This window comes from Malurus melanocephalus, unplaced genomic scaffold (genome assembly GCF_030028575.1).
Source record: "Malurus melanocephalus ecotype Western Australia unplaced genomic scaffold, MMel_1.1 scaffold_325, whole genome shotgun sequence".
In the NCBI taxonomy this organism is placed as follows: domain Eukaryota; kingdom Metazoa; phylum Chordata; class Aves; order Passeriformes; family Maluridae; genus Malurus; species Malurus melanocephalus.
In genome coordinates, this window is record NW_026623557.1 from 657026 (window position 1) to 676376 (window position 19351).

The window sequence follows — 19351 nt, forward strand, 5'->3', positions numbered from 1 at the left end:
ATGTTGTCTGCTTAACTGCAAGAGCTTCAACCTATGGCTTTTGTGTTTTGGATGGTTTGTGATTTGTATGAGCTCTGTGCTTTTCCCCCTTCACCAACCTTTGGGTTAAAACCATGGTTTTCATTGAATTTTGCTTTCAACTGTCAAGAGCGGCCCTTGAAATCTGAGTTTTCTAAATTTATTGCTGATATTATATGAAACAACTTCATGAAACATTTTCTAGAAAATTCCCTAAGCTCCTGTAAGACTTTGGCTCCCTTTGGGGGGAATTAAAAGCAGAGTGATAACATTGTTTCAGCAGAACCTTAACCTCCACTTTTCCACACTTAATTATTACATTTGTGACGTTATAGACCCCAAATATTCAAATATCTTTTTCTTGCCTGCACTGATAGTCTTAAATCTAGAAAAAACTAGAGAGTTTTACCCATCTGGGATTATCCTTTCTAGTTGTTCAGCCAATTGTTGTGACAATTGTGACTTTGCCCTGTGTTTGCCACCCTCAGCCCTTTGGGGACACGGAGCTGACGTTTGCTCACAGGACCAGAGCATTCAGGTGTTTGCTTTACCTGGCAGACACTGAAACTGTGGAATCCCTCTTCAAGAAACCCATTGAGAAAGTCAAGTAAGATGTTTATTTTTAYATATTTTTGTTATTAAAGCACCAGAAGGATGGTTTCAGTGTTATCCTGAGCTCGAATATGTGAATTAAAATAGAATCATCACCTAACTCTTGCTTGCTTTATTTTCACAGGTATTTTCTAAAGTGCTGCATTTATCTGGCAGAGTTTGAGATCTTGAATATTCCATATACTTATGAATCATTCCACAAGAGTCCTAARGAAGGCATGATTAAAGGGCTGTGGAAGAACCACAGTCACGAACCCAGGGTAGGATTTTTAAACCCTTTATCAATTTCATTACACACTGTGTGAATTTACACCTTTTCTAAGCAGATATTGCTTCAATGTACTCTGAAAATGACAGATAAAAGCTTTACCCTCCCTACAATTAGAAGAGAAAATATCACATTTAGATGGTTTTGTTCCTCCCATGTGTTAAATAATTTTGAAAGCAAGTGTAAAGGTTTGAAGATCATGAATTTGTGTTAAAACCCAGCACTTCCTTGCTCTCCTTCAGGCTGTGAGACTGGTGACAGAGCTCAGTTTAGAATATGARGTGTATGATCCCCAGCTCTGGAATGGCCTTCTACAGAAACTCCTGGGCTTCAATATGGTAAGGAATTTTTAAGGATAAARTCCTGCAGCCAGGTGAGAAAAAGGCTGGGTTTATCCAGTGATTTCTGAACAGAATAGATACAGAAACTAAACCACGATTACTTTGGGCTCTGAGATATTGAACTTGKGAAGATTTGAGGAATTTGTGTTTTGACATTGAATTTTGATCTTAAATTGTTATACTTTCATTTTTTTTAAAAGCTTTCAGAATAAATCCTGTGGTAATAAATTGAAAATTCTCTCATATTATAATTTCATAACATAAAATGCACCTTCTTGTGTGCAAATATGTATAAACTGTGCATACATGTATTTATATATGTGTACATGTATAAATACACCAAACATGACCCCAGAAATGTATTTGTGATGATGGGAATCCTGATTGTTGCCATTCCAAATCTTTATGGTCTATGACTGTCAAACATTCTGTAATTTACAGCCTGGGGAGGTAACAGATGTAGCTGGCAATGTGGTTGATAATTAATTTATTAAACTACAAAGTATATTTCCATAGGTATCAAAGGAACACAGGTACCTTAAGGAGCTCTTAAGTTAATCCTGCAGCTAAATGCAGTTCTGTAGATAATTGCCAAATCTTCAGAAACACCAAAGTACTTGAATTTTTTTTTTTTTTCAGATTCAGTACCTAAGAAGAGTTTTGATTGCAATTACTGGGATTCCTTCATTATGGGAGGTAAGCAAATATCTGGCTTCTCATCTTTTTCTTCACCTGACAGGAATTTGGACTGTTTGTGTGTCAGCCATGAAAAGATTCTCTTTGAATTACTAYTATTTTATACAACAGTGCAATATGTCAGTAAACATTGGACAGAAWCATTTAGCCATTTGTCAAAAAATGCCTAAATCTTGAACTGAGATAAGGAAAGCAATGTTAGGGAATAATTAATGCAGGATAAATAAAAAGGGATATACAAAGGCTTATTTTGGGTACAGTGGGTCGGGGTGTCTGTGTTTACAGCACACTTGGTTACAAGTGGCTTTAGCTATTATTTAAAATAAATTTTGTTGCCAACAGATTCCGAGTTTCAGCCGAGCCTGGCACAGTGTGGTTGTGTCCCCCTTCCTCACAGGTAGGGCTGGAACTCCCTGTCCTGCCCCTGGAGTAACTTGGTTGTAGATTTACCACCCCTTGTTGTGTTTCTCTCCCAGCCTCGTGTCCACCGAGCCCCAAGCAGCTGCAGGAGTGCAGGGAGTGCTTTGTGATTCTGCTCAAGTGAGTTCACAGCCCTGCCCTCACTGTTCTGGAACATTCTGTGCCTGAACCAGGCTTGCACTGATGCCTTTACCATGGAAAAATAACAGTAGTTTGTTATTTTATTCACCACAATGCTCTGACTTGCTYGGATGAACCACCAGAGCTCAGAGCCTGGCTTGAACCAGAAGTGAATCAGAAAATCAGATAAGTTTGGGTTGGGAGGGACCTCAAAGATTGTCTGGAAAGGGAAAAGGGATCCTCCCCTACTGTACAGGCACATCTGYACCAAAGCTCTGCTCTGGGCAGCTGGCCAACAATTCCCCTCAAAATACAACCCTGGCTGCTTAGAAACAAAAACTGGAGTTGTGATTTGGGGTCTTTTCAAGCCAGACAATCCTCCTGCATTTAGATTCCATGAAATTTCAACTTCTTGGCCATTTCTGAAATCAAAGTGAGGGAGGAACGTGTTGCTCTGCCTTGCAAAGCTCAGGGCAGCTCTGCTGGCAGCTCTGARCCCTCCAGTGAAACAAATCAGAGCTGAGAACTCCCCTGCTGCTCTCCTGCAGGTGTCCTGTCCTGGCTGACCTGGATATTGTTGGAATTGCCAAACAATACACCCAGATGGACCTGCCAGCTTTTGCCCTGGGCTGCCTCCTGGCCATTCCTCGCTCTGAGAAACGAGAGCAGCAAATTCAGGTAAATAAATTTTGTGTCAAGGGAAATGTCTTTGTGCCCATCCTGCTCTCCAAGGGGGTAACTCAGAATTCCAGTTAACATGAACACATCCCTGCTGACAAATGGTCAACATTTCCCATCCACTAAAGCTTCCAAAAGGAATCACRTGGTGATTCAAGTCATCCCCAGTAGCTTTGTCATATGACTTTGCCTTTAGAGAATTTAAGGATGTTTTATGGCATCCCACCCATAAAAAGAACCAGAAAAACCCAAGCCATAGCAGATTGTAAGAAAAGTACTGAATCCTGCTTTGGAAAGGTGTTGAGAACTCCTGATTCCAAGGAAAATGTTTGATATGCACCACAAGTTCTGAAATAAACCTTTTGCCTTAAAGCCATGTCCTCACTATCCATGAACCCTGACATTTTCCTTTCTCTTTTCATTCCTTTCCTTTAATTCATGCTTTGCTTTGTTCTCCCAGATGAGGCATTTTAGGCTCTCTTTGTCACAAGTAAACTGGGACCACTAAAGGCACCTTAAATTCTTAAACTTTCAGTCATTAAAGTTCCACTCAGAAAGGCTTCCCCAAATCACAGCTAAAGTGTAAGGCATTCAGCCTGCAGGCAATCAGTCAAAAAATTCTGTAAYAGCTACAGCAAAACACCATTTGAGACTTCAAAGCAACACTTTTCACTTCAACCACACAGATCCTGGTTGGATAATTTTTAGAATTTCAAAATATTTCTGATTAAATCAAATATTTATTTCTACTTTAATCAATCATGGGATAATAATGTTTTGTAACTTATTTCCACAAGGGTTTGTTAGCAACCTGTAAGAAAGAAACTGTGCTGCAACAAATTGATGAATACATGGACACTGGAGAACTGGTAGCATTTGCTTCCCAGGTAAATAAATAAAATTTACTTCATTTCCCTTTGACTTGGAGGCTTTTTTGATAAATAAGTATACACAGGACCTTCTTTTCACTCCTTATCTTGTCCAGCCTTGCTTGACATAATGCTCAAAAAATGTAAAATACTTGTAAAATGTATTTTTAGTTATGATGTGCAACTGAAAAACTTCTTGTATATAGCCAGTGCTGAGTTCTGGGCTGCCCCTGTTAATGCAGCAGAATCACCTTGTTTTTCTAAATAAGCATTTTAAGCTAAAAGGGTTTATGAAACTGCACTTTTGCCTTGCCTTGAGCTGCCTCCCTGTGGGYAAGTTTAACTCATTCCCTCTCTGAATATGGGATCAGTTTTCATAAAAATCTGCCATTTCACAACATTAAAAAAAAAAGGTAAAAAACCCCTCCTATTCTCTCTAGAGTCCAACATAAAAACTATAAGCTCTTTCCAATCAACAGTAAAATCTCTTCTGTTTAAAATATTAATACTTTCCATTACTAAAACTTCAACCTACAGATCAGCTCTTTGGTTTTGGACAGTATCATCAATGAGAAACTCTAYGAACAGTTCTCAAAAACCAAATACCATCCACTGTTGAAGCAACACCTGATAAACACCCACAGAATAAAAGARCTGGTGGATTATTTTGCCAAAAATAACTGGTAAGTTAATAAATGGTAAGAAACCCTGTGAACTGGTAGTTATTACAGAAATTAAGTGTCATTTTTATTTACTTTTCATCTGTTTGAAGTCATGGAGGTTTTCTAATACTTTGTCTCCAAGGAACTTTGAAGTATTAAGAAATAAATCTCCCCTTGCTACTTTGCATATTTAGGATGGAGTTTTATAGTCATTCAGGGCCAAATAACAGATTGTTAAACCTGGACTAAAATGCAGTTAAAAGAGAAGCAAACAGAGTGAAATAAATCAAATACTTGACCTTACCTTTAGGTGAATCCAGCTCAGGGGCATTASAGAGTCACAGCTTCAGCAATAAGAACAGCCAGAAAAAAAATAAATGAGCTGCCTGTACTCAAAACTTGGAAATTGGGAGACTTGCTGCTACATTTTTAAGAGTTCAAAGCACTTCTTGTGCTCCACTTAAATAAGGAGGGGTCCTGGGGTGGGTCCCACTCACCTGTGGGGGATTCTCAGCTCCTGCTCACACCTGGGGACTCTSAGGCCACAGCCCAAACCCTCAGAACTGCAGGGCACTGTCACCACTGAACCCTCACACTGGGACAGGAACCAAAAAACATTTAAATTCTGGAATATATTGATTTTATTAACTCTGTGGGAAAAGCCAGCTTTTTTTTTCTCTACTGGGAAATGACAGGGCCCATCTGACTTCAACAACATGGCACCACACTTTATTTTTGTATTTCTATTGTCTGAATTGTTGGTTTTTTGGAGAGCTTCGTTTGACAAAGTTGATCAGCTTTTGCCTTTTACAGCCTTGATGATGCAACAGCCCTGATTCAGGAGTATCAAGAGAAATGTGGAAATCCTGCTCAAGCAGACATCCCAGCATCTGATCTACTGCAGGTAAAACAACCCATTTTTGCACCTTAGGCAGTATTTTCTCCTCTTGCTTTAAAGACTTTCACTCAACTTTTTGTAAAAAAAAACCAAAAATGTTGTGAATTCAAATAATTAATTTTACCTCAACCAAATCTGTGCCATGTTAAGCACATGGTACTTTCACAGGCCTTGGATCATATCCCATTTTTCTAAGCCCTGTTAATGTTGTTCTTTGACCTTCCAGATGTACCTGAATGGATCAGAGGGGTCCTGAGTCCTGGAAATGCCATAAATTTGGTCGAGATTGTCTTTTTCCCCTCCTCCCTCCCCAGCAGGAGAAGGGGCTGTGCATTCAGAACTCTTGTACTGCTCAAGAGAACATCAGACTAAAACCCCAAAGCTTTTACCAAGAGCGTCCACAACCTTCCCACATTTTCTCCAGCTGTTCTAAGCTGCTTCTCCTCCATTCTCCACCCCCACAAAAACAGTTTAGATTTACAGAATTCCCTGTTTCAGAATTCCCTGTTTTCATACTCAGCACTTTAATTTTGGGAAGGAGTAAAGTTTATTGTCTTCTCTTCTGTATTTGTCCATGTTTAGGCCTGCTCTCAGGAGCACTCTGAGATGTCATTCACATGTTGCCATCATTGTGATAAACTTTTAAAAACTGCAGGGGATGTGGTTCAGATAAAATACTTCATAGACAAATTGTAACTTTTATCCATTTTGGCCTTACACAATAAATAAACTTAGGTGTCAATTTTAGCCTTACGGTAAAAATAAATAAATTTGTGTATAAATTTTTGCCTTACAGAACCAATAAATAAATAACCTTGTTATCAACTTTGGCCTTACAGTATTCCATAAACCTCTCAATTACGAGCTTGCAAATAAACTGATTCCAGTAAATAAAATCCCTTGAATARTATCTGCCAAGGTTTTCTTTTCAGCTTTGCTCTGACTGCATGAAGTGCAATTAGCCAGAAGTTCCTGAGACACCAGCCTGAAATATCTTTTTCCAGGGCAAAGCAGGTTTATTTTGAATAGAAATAAGTTATTTAGTCAGCTCATGACACAGAAATAAGGGTTCCAGCTGATGGTAAAGTCATAATCCAAAGGCCAAGGAAACTGTCCCACCATTCTGAAAGTTCTGCTGTAGGAGACAAAAGATAAAACTCTGTTTTGTTGGAAAGTTACAGCAATTGTGGGAAATGGGAGCTGTTAAATACATTCAGTTTCGTGCAGTTGTGGGAACAGAGGAGCCACAAAGTGCAGTTGTCTTGAGCAACTCGGATTTATCTTCAGCAGCTTTAAGTGTGTCACATGGAATCACATGAAATTACGTTATTGAAAGTCTCTGTGCATGGAGCAAAGTGCAGTGTGAGATGGGAGCCACAAATAAAGGAAACCCTCGCTGGTTGTGGATTGAATGAGATCATTCATTGAAGGACAGGGAGAGTGGAGACTGCTTTGATCAGAGAAAGACTCAAACTTTCTACAGTGACATTGTGAGGTAATTGCAGTACTTTCAGAGGCTATCAAGCCATTTTATTCCTTGAGCTTTGCAGAGAGTGTTCAATGGAGAAAATGGAATATAAACTGGATTCTGGAGCAAACCCAGTCTTGATCTCTTTGTTCAAGCCCTTCACAAGCATCCCTCAGGAGCTGAGAACCAAACCACAGCCTCAGCCTTGCACAAACCACCACAACTGCTGCGTTCTTCCCCAACAACAGCTCACAAAACTCAGATTTTCTATGAAGTGGAGTTTATTACAACATTAAGGAACAGTATTTAGACAGTTAATGGAATATCTTACAAATCAATTCATACAGAGAAAAGCAAACACAAGGTTGTTTAAATTCATGACCAAGAAGTTACATTGTTAAGCTGTTAGCGACAGTGCAGGGCTGTAAACGAGCAATCAAGTTTTGGAACTTGCAGTTCAGAAGGAGATGGTAAAAATACCAGACAAGCAAAAACATTTTTAGGATTTCTTGTACTCGATTCTTTCTACTTTCACATCATCTCCAATTAGTTGATAGACATATGTAACTACTGTAGAAGCCTGGATGTCCATCAGCACAAATGAAGGAATGATGTTGCTGCAAAGAGAGAAGAAAATTCATGATTGTGTGTCTATAATTCCCTTAGCAACGTTTTACCACTGTTTAGCAGAAATCACTTTAAAAAAAATGGGAATTCTGAATACGTGAGGTTTTATTTCATGTTTCACTCATGGAGATTGAGCAAGCACAGCTGTAAAAGTCCTCTCCTTGACATTYAAAACATAAATATTAACCCTCAGGAGTGTGCAGTTCAGTTTTGTTACCAAAAAAAAGCCCCCCCAGAGGTTTCCCATATTCACTTACTTCTCTAAGGCATGGTAGGCTCCTGTAGCTGATCCTGGGTTAATATAGAATTTGTTTTCATGTTCAAACGCCTCAAATTTGTGTGTGTGTCCTGAAATGAGGATGTCCACATCAAACTGCCTCTGGAGCAGCGCCAGGCTGGCCATGTCACCCCAGGGAATCACCTGATGGCCATGAATCAGCCCGATTTTGAACTGTCCAACAGTCACAACTTTCTGTTCGGGATAATTCAGGTTCTAAAAATTAAAAAAAAAATAAAAAAACACACATTAGATAGATTTAAATTCAACCCTGTGCCACACCAAGAAGGGGAGAGCTCAGGAACTCATTTCACCACTTTTGAATGAACCCAAATGTCGCTTTTATGTAAAAAAAATGGACACTACCTCATCAAAGTCCCCTCTGACAACATGAACATCCCCAGCCAGGGTCTTGAGGTAGTCATAGGTGTCCTTGGTGCAGAGGTTCCCTGTGCACAGGATGTGTTGGATCTTCCCAGGCACCAGCAGCTTCTTGAACTTGGCGGGGAGGCTGTTGCAGCGATGGGGGATGTGGAGGTCTCCCAGCACCAGCACCAACTTGGGGGGCAGGACAGAGGGAAGAGAGTTACAAACACTGGTTAGGGCACAAGGCAGCACTGCAGCGTCCTCTGCACAGTCACAGCTTTGCTTTTGCATCAAAAGCTGCTAAAATAAGGATGGAATGGTGATGGAATTTGGCTCTCAAATTTCAAGGGAACGAGGGTCTTTACCAAACCTAACAAGCACAAATCTACAGAGTTACTTTAGTTTTGTTGCTGAAAGCCAACAGTGCAAGATAATTGTTGTATTATCTTGCATATTTTACACAGAATTGGGAGCCACCATAAACAATCCCACTCTTTTCTCTGGCACATTTCAAGCACAGACCTGRCTAAACTGCAGCCACTAAAAAAAACTTCATCCAAGTTTCTCTCCCCTTATAAAAAAAAATAACAATAATATTTTTAAAAAGCAGCAGATTTGCAACACATGTTAATAGCTGATCAGAGGAGGAAGCGTGTTCAGAGTCCTCACTGCAGAAACCACTGAACAACAGAAAAAGGCTCAGAAATAACAACAAAACACAAACAGGGCACTGCAGAGAAGCCAATCCAGGCCACTGCACAGGGTGTTCCTGTCACCACTTCTACACATTCATAGTTTCAATACAACAGATGCCAGAATTAAAATGCAGTGGGGGCTTCAAAATTAAGGACTCAGACGATGCAAGGCCAGAGCTTAACAGCACAGGCTTCAAATCTGCAAATAAAGAAATAACACGAGCAACACAGGACAAATTAATTGTGCAAAAAAGGCATGAGAAGCTTTATAAAGCAGGGAGGGGATGTTATGGCACCACACTGAGAACACACTCAGCCCTGGTAACTTAAAGAACTGTTCCATATTCAAGAGATTTTATCTTCCAACTCATGTTAGCGAGGCAATTCCTAAAATGAAACCCTCAAATGAACCCTAAAATGAAACCCTCAAATGTGTTCGTAAAGGACACAGTGCAGATTTATTTCTAGAAACAAATATAACTAGGCTAGCAAATTGTATTTTTAAGATTTTTCTCATATCTTTTTAGGCTGTGCAGTTACCTTTAGGCTAACTTTAAGTCCTCAAAAAGGCAGAGGAAACTTGGGTGGTATTTTTGATTGGTTTGGAGGGGTTGTTTTTTTTTTTAGAACATCTCAGTGCCACCATCAAAGCCATCTGGAGACAGATGGTTGAGAGCATTGATAAAGCAATACCAAAAGCTTTTTGACCAACGAGTGACTAACTTAAAACTAAACCAACAGAGGGAAGAAAAAAGACATTTTTTTGTGGTCTTTGAAGAGTAACAAGTGGGTAACAGTGATTCTGATTAAAAAGTGGCAATAGATTGTCTTACTGCTGCCTAAGGGATTTAAATGTGCGATACCAGTTATTTATTTGATATTTAATCAAATTATCCTGCCACTCAGACCACCCAGCAGTGTGTGCCCTCAACACAGACATTCCCTTTGCTGACAAACTGTCACCCCCACGTTTTCCCAAAAATCACATTTCAGCTCCCTTCATTAAAGAAAAGCTTGGCAAGCTACAGTGACCAGACCGAATTAACAGCACTGCAGTGTTTAATCATCACAGGCATCTGCAGCACGGAGCAGCGGCAGAGAATGATAAAAACACCTGGATTTTACAGGGAATTTGGGTGTGATCTTGGGGGGTGGATTGACCAGCAGCCCCTCATTCACCTGCCACTGACACAGAAAACACGAACGAGCCCTTACCACCGGTGTTAGCGAGAGCCAAGGAGTAACTTACTCTGTGCCCAGCCTGATTGGAATGAAGGAGTTGATTGCAGGGGATGRAAAACAGGGCGGAACATGATCAATGTTAAACGAGAGGAAGCAACAGAAAACACAGCCAAATGAATGGGAAAATAATAATTAATGAATTGTCGATGTTATGAAAGAAGCGTTAAATAAAACAAAAATTAATGCGATTACGATAAAATTAATACAAATTACAAACGGGGCTCCTGCAGTGACGGCCCGGCCCTCACCCTCAGGGGGCCTCGCCTTTAGCTGGGGACCGCCCTCCCGCCCGCTCTCCCCCGGCCAGGCCGGCTCGGGCTCGGCTCCTGTGGCCGTGCCGGTGTCCCGGGGTGCCCGGGGTGTCCCGGTGCGGGGTCCCGGGGTGTCCCGGGGCGGGGTCCCGGTTCCGCGATCGCCCCGCTCTCACCATCGCGCCCGCTCCGCTCCGGCCCTCCCGGAACCCGCCCGGCACCGCCCCCGCTACGGCGGCTGCCAAGGGACCGCACAGCGCCGAACGCGTTCGTGCCGCGCTCCACACCCACTGGGCTTCTACACACGTGAAACTGTGTAAAATTGAGAATTGTCCGCAAAACATAATAATAATGATGATGATGATGATGATGATGATGATGATGATGATGATGATGATAATAATAATAGTAATAATAATAATAATAATAATAATAATAATAGTAGTATAGTAAGCCGATAATGACATTTGAGACATTATTTATTTCAGAGTTGTGCAAGCCTGGGTGCTCCGTGGTGTCTCACAAAGCACTCCAACTATCAATACTTTTTACTATTGATCCATTTTASGAAGCCAAGCAATTAGAGTGTTCATTGGCTACGAGTTACACAGTTCTCTTATTAATTAGTATGCACTGGTTAATGATTCTCTCCTCCCATGTTAATCCATGCCACGCTCAGTGTTTCTCTTGGGGTCGGGGCGTTTCCTCGCTCGGTGTTTCTCACTTGGTGCTGCCGAGAGGGGCGGCTCCGATCTCTGGGAGCAGGGACAGGACCCAGGGAACACTGGAGCTGTGTCCGGGGGGTTTAGGTTGGAGATCAGAGAAAGGTTTTAACCCCAAAGGGTGTCAGGAACTGAACAGACACCCCAAGGAATGGTCCCGGTCCCGAGGCTGCCAGAGCTCCATGAGCGTTCGGACAGCGCTGCCAGGGATGCACAGGGGGGGCATTGTTGGGGTGTCTGTGACGGGCCAGTGGCTGTATCGCTGATCCCTGTGGGTGGCTCGCAGCTCGGGATAACCCAAAATCGCACAATTCCACAATTCCATAGTTTCACAATTCCATAATTCCACAATTCCCCATCCCCGCGATCCCGGGGTTCCACATCCGGGGCTCCGCAGCTCCACCTCCCCCGTGAGGGGGGAGTTTCCCGCCCTCCGCCGCCGTGAGGGGAGAGGGGGCGGCCATGAAGTGCGTGATCGGGGGGGCGCAGCTCCGAGGTACCGGGAGCCCGGGGAGCCCGGGACACGCCGGGATGGCCGCGGGACACCCCGGGATTGCCGCGGGACACGCCGGGATTGCCGCGGGACACCGGGAACGGGGAGCTCCCGCATGCGGGGCGGGCCGGGGTGCTTCCCTCAGGGGCGGTGCCGAGCGGGACGGGAGCGCTGGGACAGAGCGCGGATCCGCCTCTCCCTCAGCCCGGAGGGATCGGGCCATGGTGCGGGATGATCATATTTGGGAGCAGAGCCCTGGATTTGGGGACTCGCAGGTGGAGATGTCATGGCCTTGGCAGCGCTGTGTGTCCCTGTGCGCTTCCAGAGGTGCAGATTCTGGGGAAAATGCTGCTCTGCCGCTGCCTGAGGCAAATCCCAAGGCTCTGCTGGGTTCCTTAAGGTTCCATCTCTCCAGCTGTCCCCTGCCTTCCCAGACTCTCCATCTGCTAAACATAATTTTTAACTCCGGTGGTGGAGTTTTGTCTGATTGAATTTGTTTGTGGTAAGCATTGGATGCTGCAAATACACGTGACATGTGAGATGCTTCTTTCCAAAACATCAAAGGTTTGGAAAATTAAAAGTTTCATTAAAAAGAAAAACATTTCCACCATTAGTTTTCTTTCAAATGCATAGGAAATTTGTGAWCTTGCCTCTTAAATTATTCTGGAGAAGGTGCAGTATAACTTGTTAATTTTCATTTAGAATGCATGTTGCAATGTTTTCTTTCCCTGACAGTGTTTGGAAGAGCAATCCATGCCATAGCACGGATTAGTGATGAATTTTGGTTTGACCCCGTAGAAAAAGGTGTAAGTGAATTCGATTTATTCAAATTTAAGAATCTTTCTTGGAAGCCCAGTGTTTATACTATTGGATAATGTGTTTTCCTTACAGGTACCCTTCAGTCCATCACATTCTCAGCTCCCTTCACTTTCCATATGGACAAATGCCATGTTTTCTGTGATTTTAATTATTCACATTCCATCATGGAAGATTTTGTTCCTACTCTGCCCTAAGATCCTTTGATTTTTTGTTGTCCAGGACATCCGGATTAATGCCATGGGGTTCAGTTCTGTTGTCACAGGTCAAAAGGTTTGAGTTTTGTACCACACAGGAGCTGCCTCTAAAAACAACATGTTTTGTACTCGACAGGAAGAACACATCCATTAATGCCTCTGATTAATCAAACACCATTTCCAGCAGAATTAGGGTTTTCYCTGGAGGTTTCTTAGTGAAAAGTGATCAGCTGTCCTTGACTCACTGGGAAGTTGGAAAAATCATAAGTGGACATAATTTATTTTTATACATGAAARATTTTTGAGATGGGAGTGGTGTCTTGGCTTATTTGTATGGATCATGTCCCTCAAATGCCTCAACCACAAGCTGAGTGCTGGGTCTTTGGGTAACTCAATCATTTTTGTAAATAATATTAAAACCAGCTTTAAAAGACATATTTTTATAGATTTTTATAAATTTTTGAGATTTCCAGGTTTGCTGGTGTACTAAGCCCAGAGAAGGCTTCTTTTACAAGRTTTAATATGAGATAGTTTTGAGTTATTCAATTATTTCACTTCTGCTCCATCAGTGGTTGGATTCAATGATGTTGGAGGTCTTTTCCAACCCTAATGATTCTGTGATTCCATTTCCAGCTTGCCTTAAGATCAGTGAATTCCTCAAGATCAGCATATGCATGTGTGTTCTTCTCATCCATGTTTTTCCAACAATACTGCTGGACAGCCGYGTCCCAACCATGTCAGGAGAAGCAGTTAGCCCTCCCCTGTAAATTGATAATTAAGGTACATTTTAATGAGATGTTACACCCAATTTTGTAAGCAGAAAATTAACCCAATTTCCAGCTGAAATGATAGTGGGCGAGCATGGCCAGGATCAGCCTGGGCTCTCCCAGTGTCCCCAGAGCAGTTGAAGTGCAGGAGTTTTGAAATAAACCAGGGTACAAACTCATGGAAATTATATTTATTGTAAAAAACTGCTCAGGGAGTAACCTCTGCACTGATTTCTGTTTGTTTGGGTTTTTTTTTTGCAGTCAGTTCTCTCTGTGTTTAGATGTGTAAATATGCTGGAAAGGAATGTAGAGAAATGCAGCATCTCCACCAGCCCTAAAGACCATCACGTAACCTTCCAGCTCCTCTGCAGGCACGGTAAGGTCACAGAAGTGACTTCACTTGAAAATCACAGGGCAGCACAACATTTAATGCCATTATCAACACAGGAGCAGCTCATCCTCAGCCCAGCAGGGCTGGGAATGTTCATCATCATCAATCTGTGCAGAATTCCTAAATAAACACCATCTCCCCCAGAGCTGTGCTGTGTTGGAGGCAGTGGTTTCTGTTATCAATAATCCAGCTGGTRTTGCTGATAAGGGGATAATACATTGAATTAGGGCTGCAGGCAGCTGAGCTCCCTTAGCACATCCTCATCCCAGGGTTTGTCTTTTGCATTCCACCCCCATTTATATTATTTTACCTGTTAATTGCTGAGGCCATTTCCCGCCTGCATTTGTTGCACTTGTTGCTGTTTTATTTCTTGGGGATCTTTAAAAAGCTCGGGTGCTGTCCAGGCACAACTAATGGGATGGAGGGAGTCTAAAATGGCAGATGAATTCTATTTCCTGTTTGTGGTGAGTTATTTCCATATGGCTGGGCTCAGTCACATGGTTACTTCCTCTATTGAACACTTAATACTTTACAAAAAAACCCCAAAATTACAGCCAGCACTGATTTTTGTTTGTTTCCTTTATACTCAGGTGTTGTAAAAACCTATAACCTGGCATTTCAAGAGTGTGATCCCTTGCAGGCTGTTTTTGCAAAGCACATGTGTCCAAACATTCTTAAAGTCCACTCCAGGTAACAAACACAGAAATAATTTCTGAGTTTTACTTTCTAATGTGATAAATGCTCAATATTCATAGATAGAATTATTTTAGTGTTGAATGACATTTTACAGGCTGCTGGCTGATGTGATGATTCACTTTCCAACCAGTCAGGAAGAAATAACCTTATCAGTTACTCCAATGAAAGTTTGTTTCAGGAGTTACACGGAGGAAGACACTGGTAAGGAAATCCAAAAATTAACCAATACTTGGACTTTTAACACTTTTTTTTAAGGTGAACTCAAGGAATAATAACTGTCACRACATAGACGTGGGATGAATTTTATGGCTGAACAACGTTTTTAACAGAACATTATACAGAGAGATTTTAAGTCATGCTGCCACCCTCTGGTTTTAATAAATTAAATAAATTTAAATAAATTGAAACATCTTCCTAGTGTCAGTGGCAGATCTCAGACTGAGCAGCCAATTGAAATAAATTATGCCACTTGCTGTAGGCTTGAAAGAGGTAATTACTGTGCTGCAAGAGCAGAAGCCTGGCAACTGCCAGGAAAAAAGGGGATAATTTTATGTTTTAAAAAGAACTATTTAAATCTGAATACCACAATTATARAATTGATATCATTAGAGAGTATATTTTAGTCTGAGGACAGCACAGTGTCAGCAGGCCCTGCACTGCCACTGCCATGGTCACATCTCCAGGAGACGGAGAACAAGCTGTAGATTCTAGGGGTGTGACTGAAACTAATTTTGAAGATATAATTGTGGTTTTGAAATAGAGGTTCTTGTGTTTTGTATAATGAAGAGATGCTTTTCATACTTGTTCTGACCAAAGCTGAGGATAATGACCTGGGAAGAGCCTGGAGCACAGGGGAGGGAATTGGGCTGGGAACAGGCTGAGGCAGGGGAGAGCAAGGATCAAGTGGTGGAAACTGGCTGGAGTGAAACAGGGCAGAAATTACTGAAATGATGACATTTGGAATGACACATTTGATTACTTTAGAAACATTCACTTACCAGGACTATTGTAAGACAGAAAGTGAAAAAAAACGGTACAATTGTAAAAAGATACCAAAACCCTCTGAGAGGGAGGGATGGAGGAGGAATGAGAGGAGCTGTTCTCTGTCTGTGAATCTCCCTGCCTGCAGCAGCTCTTGTGTCCCCTGAACACCTCACGGGGCCATGGCCTGGGACGTTCCACGCTCAGGTTTCGTTTCCAAAGGCAGAAACCAAACCCTYTGCCCAGACCTGCTCTGGTTTGCACGATGGGCTCAGCCACAGCTGCKCGTGTGTGACAAACACCCCCTGCTCCAGCTGCAAGGAGCTTCTCACCAGAGCCTGTCCCTGAAAGCCGAGATGAAACAAAACTCTTGAACAGAGAAAAGGAGAAGTGGGAATGGGCTGTAACACTTATTTAGCAGCCTGGCTTTGTGGGGGTGCAGCTGGGGGTGAGCTGCTCAAGCTGCTGTGGAATTTCTCAGAGTTCTCTRGGACTGTTACACATCAGGAAAGCAGCCTCTCACTTTCTCTTCACACACCTAYTAATCTCATGGTAACGAGCAACAACTGAATACCTGAAACTGAGGAGCCAATTTCCTGTTGCTGCTTAAGTGTCAGGAAAACATTGCCATTTAAAACAAAGAGCCTTAGTCCACCTCCATTGTGCTCTGATTATTGTCAGCAAATTTAATTAAGATTAATCTGTTAAAGTCAGGCGGCCTTTTGGGCTTCCCATCCATGCAACAATAGGCAGCTGGGAATATTATTTGTAATGTATTATTTGTAATTATTTCTTCTTGTGGAAGAAGCAGAGCTGYGAGAACAGAAGCAGGTATTGGGTTAGATCACACAGCAGAACATGGAACAGGTTCAGTAAAATCCATTTAAATCTACACAATGTACTGCAACTAAATTGAGGATTTTRCTCAATTATAAYATATATAAGCTAAACATTTATTACYGTTAACCAATAMAAAAACAATTACTTGTTCCAACAATGCTGATGTAAAAATCTCAAGTTTATAATCACAGTTTTGTTGAGTTCAAACTTCACTCCTGTGAGTCCCTGACTTTCTTCTTATCTCAAACAGACTTTTCAAGGACAATGCTTACTGAGATACAGCTCARTCCAGAGGAATTTGACTACTTTCAAGTTGGAGTAGATTCTGAAGTAACATTTTGCCTTAAAGAATTGAGGGTAAAGTAAGAATTTGTCTSGAAAGTAAACCATTTCTGATTAGTTTGCCTGACTGGACCAGGACAACACAGGATGGTCCCTGTGGAAAGGCCCTGGGCTGTGTCCCACCAGCCACCCTGACAGCAGCAGGATTTCACCACCTGGTTGAGGATTAACTTTAAACCCCAGGATCCTCACAACACTGCAGAGCCCCKCACAGCAGCCTTTGAAAGGCAAACAAAGCATTTCTAAAACAAAAATATATTTTCTTTGCTGGGCAAACTCAGCACAGCTGCCCTGGGGAAAGCAACATGACCAGGGAAGTTGTCCATACAGAAAGAAATTATTCCTAGAAGCAGCACTTTTCCCCTCTTTTTTACCAGCAGCTGGGATAAATTTATATTAATCTTGTGGGTTTATACAAGCATATAACCCCCAGCCCTTCTTTGCAGGGCCTGCTGGCGTTCTCCGAAGCCACCAGCATTCCTGTGTCCATCCACTTCGACAGATGTGGGAAGTACGTGTTGGAACTGCCCTGATTGCAGCCCCTGCAGTCACCCAGTGAATACTGAACTGCAGCAACAGAGGTTTTCATTCCAAACCAAAAGCCATTTCTAACCTGCAGTCCAGGAATAGAGTTTGTAATCCATGAAAAGCATTTACACGGGTGGGGGCATTGCCAAGGCAGCCGTGCTGACTGATGAGTTCCCTGTGTATAAATTACCTGGACACCTGAGGCTCTCAGTCTCATGCATAYCATGATTTATTTAGCAGTCTAAAGAAACAATACATTTTCTGAATAAATATAATTTAAACAATTCCATATTTAAAGCTGTCATTTGACTCTGATACTGCCCAGCATTAGCTTATCTGTAACAGGAGCCCCTCTCTCATTCCTCAGCAGCAAATACAGGAGACTTTCAGCTCCTCAGAGGAGGCATTTCTAATCCACAATTAGATAGAATTGCACAAGCGGCATCACCTCTGACAATATCTGTAATTCCCTGTGCTGTTTGGTCTCCATGTTTGTGTTTAGACCCATTGCTTTCAGCATCGAGGACCTGCTGCTGGAGGCCAGCTTTATCCTGGCTACCTTGTGTGAGGCTGAGAAGGAGGCAGCTTCCCCACAGCCTGCGGGCTGCCCACGGCCCTGTGACAGGTAACAGGGGCTGAGGGGGCAGGTGGCCTTTAGAGGATGAAAAACTCACGTTTTCACAGGAAACTGTGAACTAGAGGGGCTCAGGAACATCTCAGCTGCACAACAGCAATAAAGGGGTGCAAGAGAGAACAGTCCATACAAGGTGCTGTTTTCCTCATCTCCTCTGGGTGCAGCAGAGGAGAAAATAAAGATATTTCAATGAAACACATAAAGCCAGTTGCTAACCTGCCCTATTGTGTCCAATCCAGCTCAAAGACACCTGYGGATAAATCTGAACAGACCTCCACRGACAGAGCCAGCAACGSAGGAACAGCTGCTTCCAAAAACCCACAGCAGAATGGGAACACTCCGAGCACGAACTCAGCAAAAACCCCAAGTGCTTCGGCAAAACATGAGGTAACAATAGGCACGGAGAGGGATGTGCCAGGCAGAGCAGGAGCAGCCACGGCCGAGGCAGAGGGAGGAGAGGCCATGCAGGCTCCGTATCAGAAGGTGAGGGACACCCCAGGTTAGCAGTGGGACCCCAAAGCTGCTGTTTGGCTGAGCACCCSCACATTTACTGGGGCCCATCTGCACATGGGGTTTCAATGGGATCAGCTTTCACAGCTGCAAAACCCCAYCCCTGCTGGGAACACTGCCAGGGGTCAGGTGGGTTTCACTGGGAAACACTGCACGCTGAGAAAGATCTTCAGGTAGCAAAAGCTTCACAAATAATTAATGYCCAAATTCTGTCACAGAATTCTTACCTGTACAAATATTGCGTTTTCCAGTTCCACTCCTTATTCTTTGGAGCTGTCTCTTACAAGGAGAAGGAGGCCATCGGTGACACCTTCCAGAGYTTAGTGACAGCCAGTGACACCGAGGAGGATTTCAGTACCTTGCAGAGTTCCCAGGTTCTGTAGTGCAGGTGTTGGGGTCCAAGGACAGACCAGGGCGAGTGCCTGGGAGGGAAGGGCAGTGCAGGCCCAGGGTTTGTCACTGGTGCTGTGACCCAGCAGCACAGAACRTTCTGGAACTGTTGGTGCTCTTGCAATAACACAAATGTAGGTCACGACTGACTCAGTTGAGGTTTGTGTGTTCTGCTGGGGGTTCTGCTCTCAGAACACTCTCACTAGAGGGAGTCTCAGTTTGAATTCAAACTCTGTTACCACACCAGGCAAATAAAGCTGCTGTTCTACGTAAAGGTGCTGGAAAAATAACCCATCCAAGCCCTCCAGCACAGCCAAACCCAAGCCAGCTCCAGGAGTGTTCAGGTTTTTATAGGAACTCTGTAGGAACAGTGTTTAACTGAACCAAAGTTGTCTCAAAATTGCATTTTAGAAAAATAAAGGTTTGTGTTTCCCACTTGCATTACTCTTTTCTTTCCCTGCATCTGTTCCACCACAAGTCACAGGCCGTGCAGTATTTCCAAAGTCACACTGAAATAAAATACTGAAATTCCCAGT

The 19351-nt window shown here is 42.7% G+C and overlaps 3 protein-coding genes across 5 annotated transcripts in view; 2 read left to right on the plus strand and 1 right to left on the minus strand.

Moving 5' to 3' along the window:
• Nucleotides 1-6887, plus strand: part of KNTC1 (kinetochore associated 1) — a 31106-nt gene extending 24219 nt beyond the window's left edge. For both annotated transcript variants that reach the window (XM_057377779.1, XM_057377778.1), the window contains exons 54-64: nucleotides 507-625; nucleotides 755-890; nucleotides 1141-1236; nucleotides 1879-1935; nucleotides 2278-2332; nucleotides 2412-2475; nucleotides 3024-3153; nucleotides 3951-4040; nucleotides 4560-4705; nucleotides 5498-5588; nucleotides 5809-6887. In XM_057377779.1, coding sequence (XP_057233762.1) covers nucleotides 507-625; nucleotides 755-890; nucleotides 1141-1236; nucleotides 1879-1935; nucleotides 2278-2332; nucleotides 2412-2475; nucleotides 3024-3153; nucleotides 3951-4040; nucleotides 4560-4705; nucleotides 5498-5588; nucleotides 5809-5838 — 1014 coding nt within the window. In that variant the 3' untranslated portion in view covers nucleotides 5839-6887. The remainder of the gene's footprint in view (nucleotides 1-506; nucleotides 626-754; nucleotides 891-1140; nucleotides 1237-1878; nucleotides 1936-2277; nucleotides 2333-2411; nucleotides 2476-3023; nucleotides 3154-3950; nucleotides 4041-4559; nucleotides 4706-5497; nucleotides 5589-5808) is intronic.
• Nucleotides 6888-7313: 426 nt separating this feature from the next.
• On the minus strand, nucleotides 7314-10781 carry VPS29 (VPS29 retromer complex component). Its single transcript, XM_057377780.1, has 4 exons — nucleotides 10685-10781; nucleotides 8321-8512; nucleotides 7935-8170; nucleotides 7314-7667 (listed from the first exon to the last, which is right to left on the minus strand). The coding sequence occupies exons 1-4, from the start codon at nucleotides 10685-10687 to the stop codon at nucleotides 7550-7552; spliced, it is 549 nt and encodes a 182-aa protein (XP_057233763.1). The 5' UTR covers nucleotides 10688-10781; the 3' UTR covers nucleotides 7314-7549.
• An 826-nt stretch (nucleotides 10782-11607) lies between these two features.
• Nucleotides 11608-18572, plus strand: RAD9B (RAD9 checkpoint clamp component B). Of its 2 annotated transcripts, XM_057377751.1 has the most exons (10): nucleotides 11608-11726; nucleotides 12459-12529; nucleotides 13370-13516; nucleotides 13765-13879; nucleotides 14485-14584; nucleotides 14685-14791; nucleotides 16662-16773; nucleotides 17200-17264; nucleotides 17784-17906; nucleotides 18155-18374. In XM_057377751.1, exons 1-10 carry the CDS (start codon nucleotides 11693-11695, stop codon nucleotides 18304-18306), a joined length of 1026 nt encoding a protein of 341 aa, XP_057233734.1. In that variant the 5' UTR covers nucleotides 11608-11692; the 3' UTR covers nucleotides 18307-18374. The 2 variants fall into 2 exon arrangements, with proteins under 2 accessions (XP_057233734.1, XP_057233736.1); XM_057377753.1 differs by lacking the exon at nucleotides 13370-13516 and having other exon boundaries at nucleotides 11609-11726; nucleotides 16662-16768; nucleotides 18155-18572.
• The last annotated feature ends 779 nt before the right edge of the window (nucleotides 18573-19351 follow it).

Bases quoted from the DNA above. Each gene is read 5' to 3' on its own strand.
- VPS29 (XM_057377780.1), bottom strand. The intron at 8,171-8,320 runs GTAGTGTCCATT...TTTAATTTTTAG, and splicing joins TCAGAGGGGACTTTGATGAG to AACCTGAATTATCCCGAACA. The intron at 7,668-7,934 runs GTAAGTGAATAT...CTCTCTTTGCAG, and splicing joins GCCTACCATGCCTTAGAGAA to CAACATCATTCCTTCATTTG.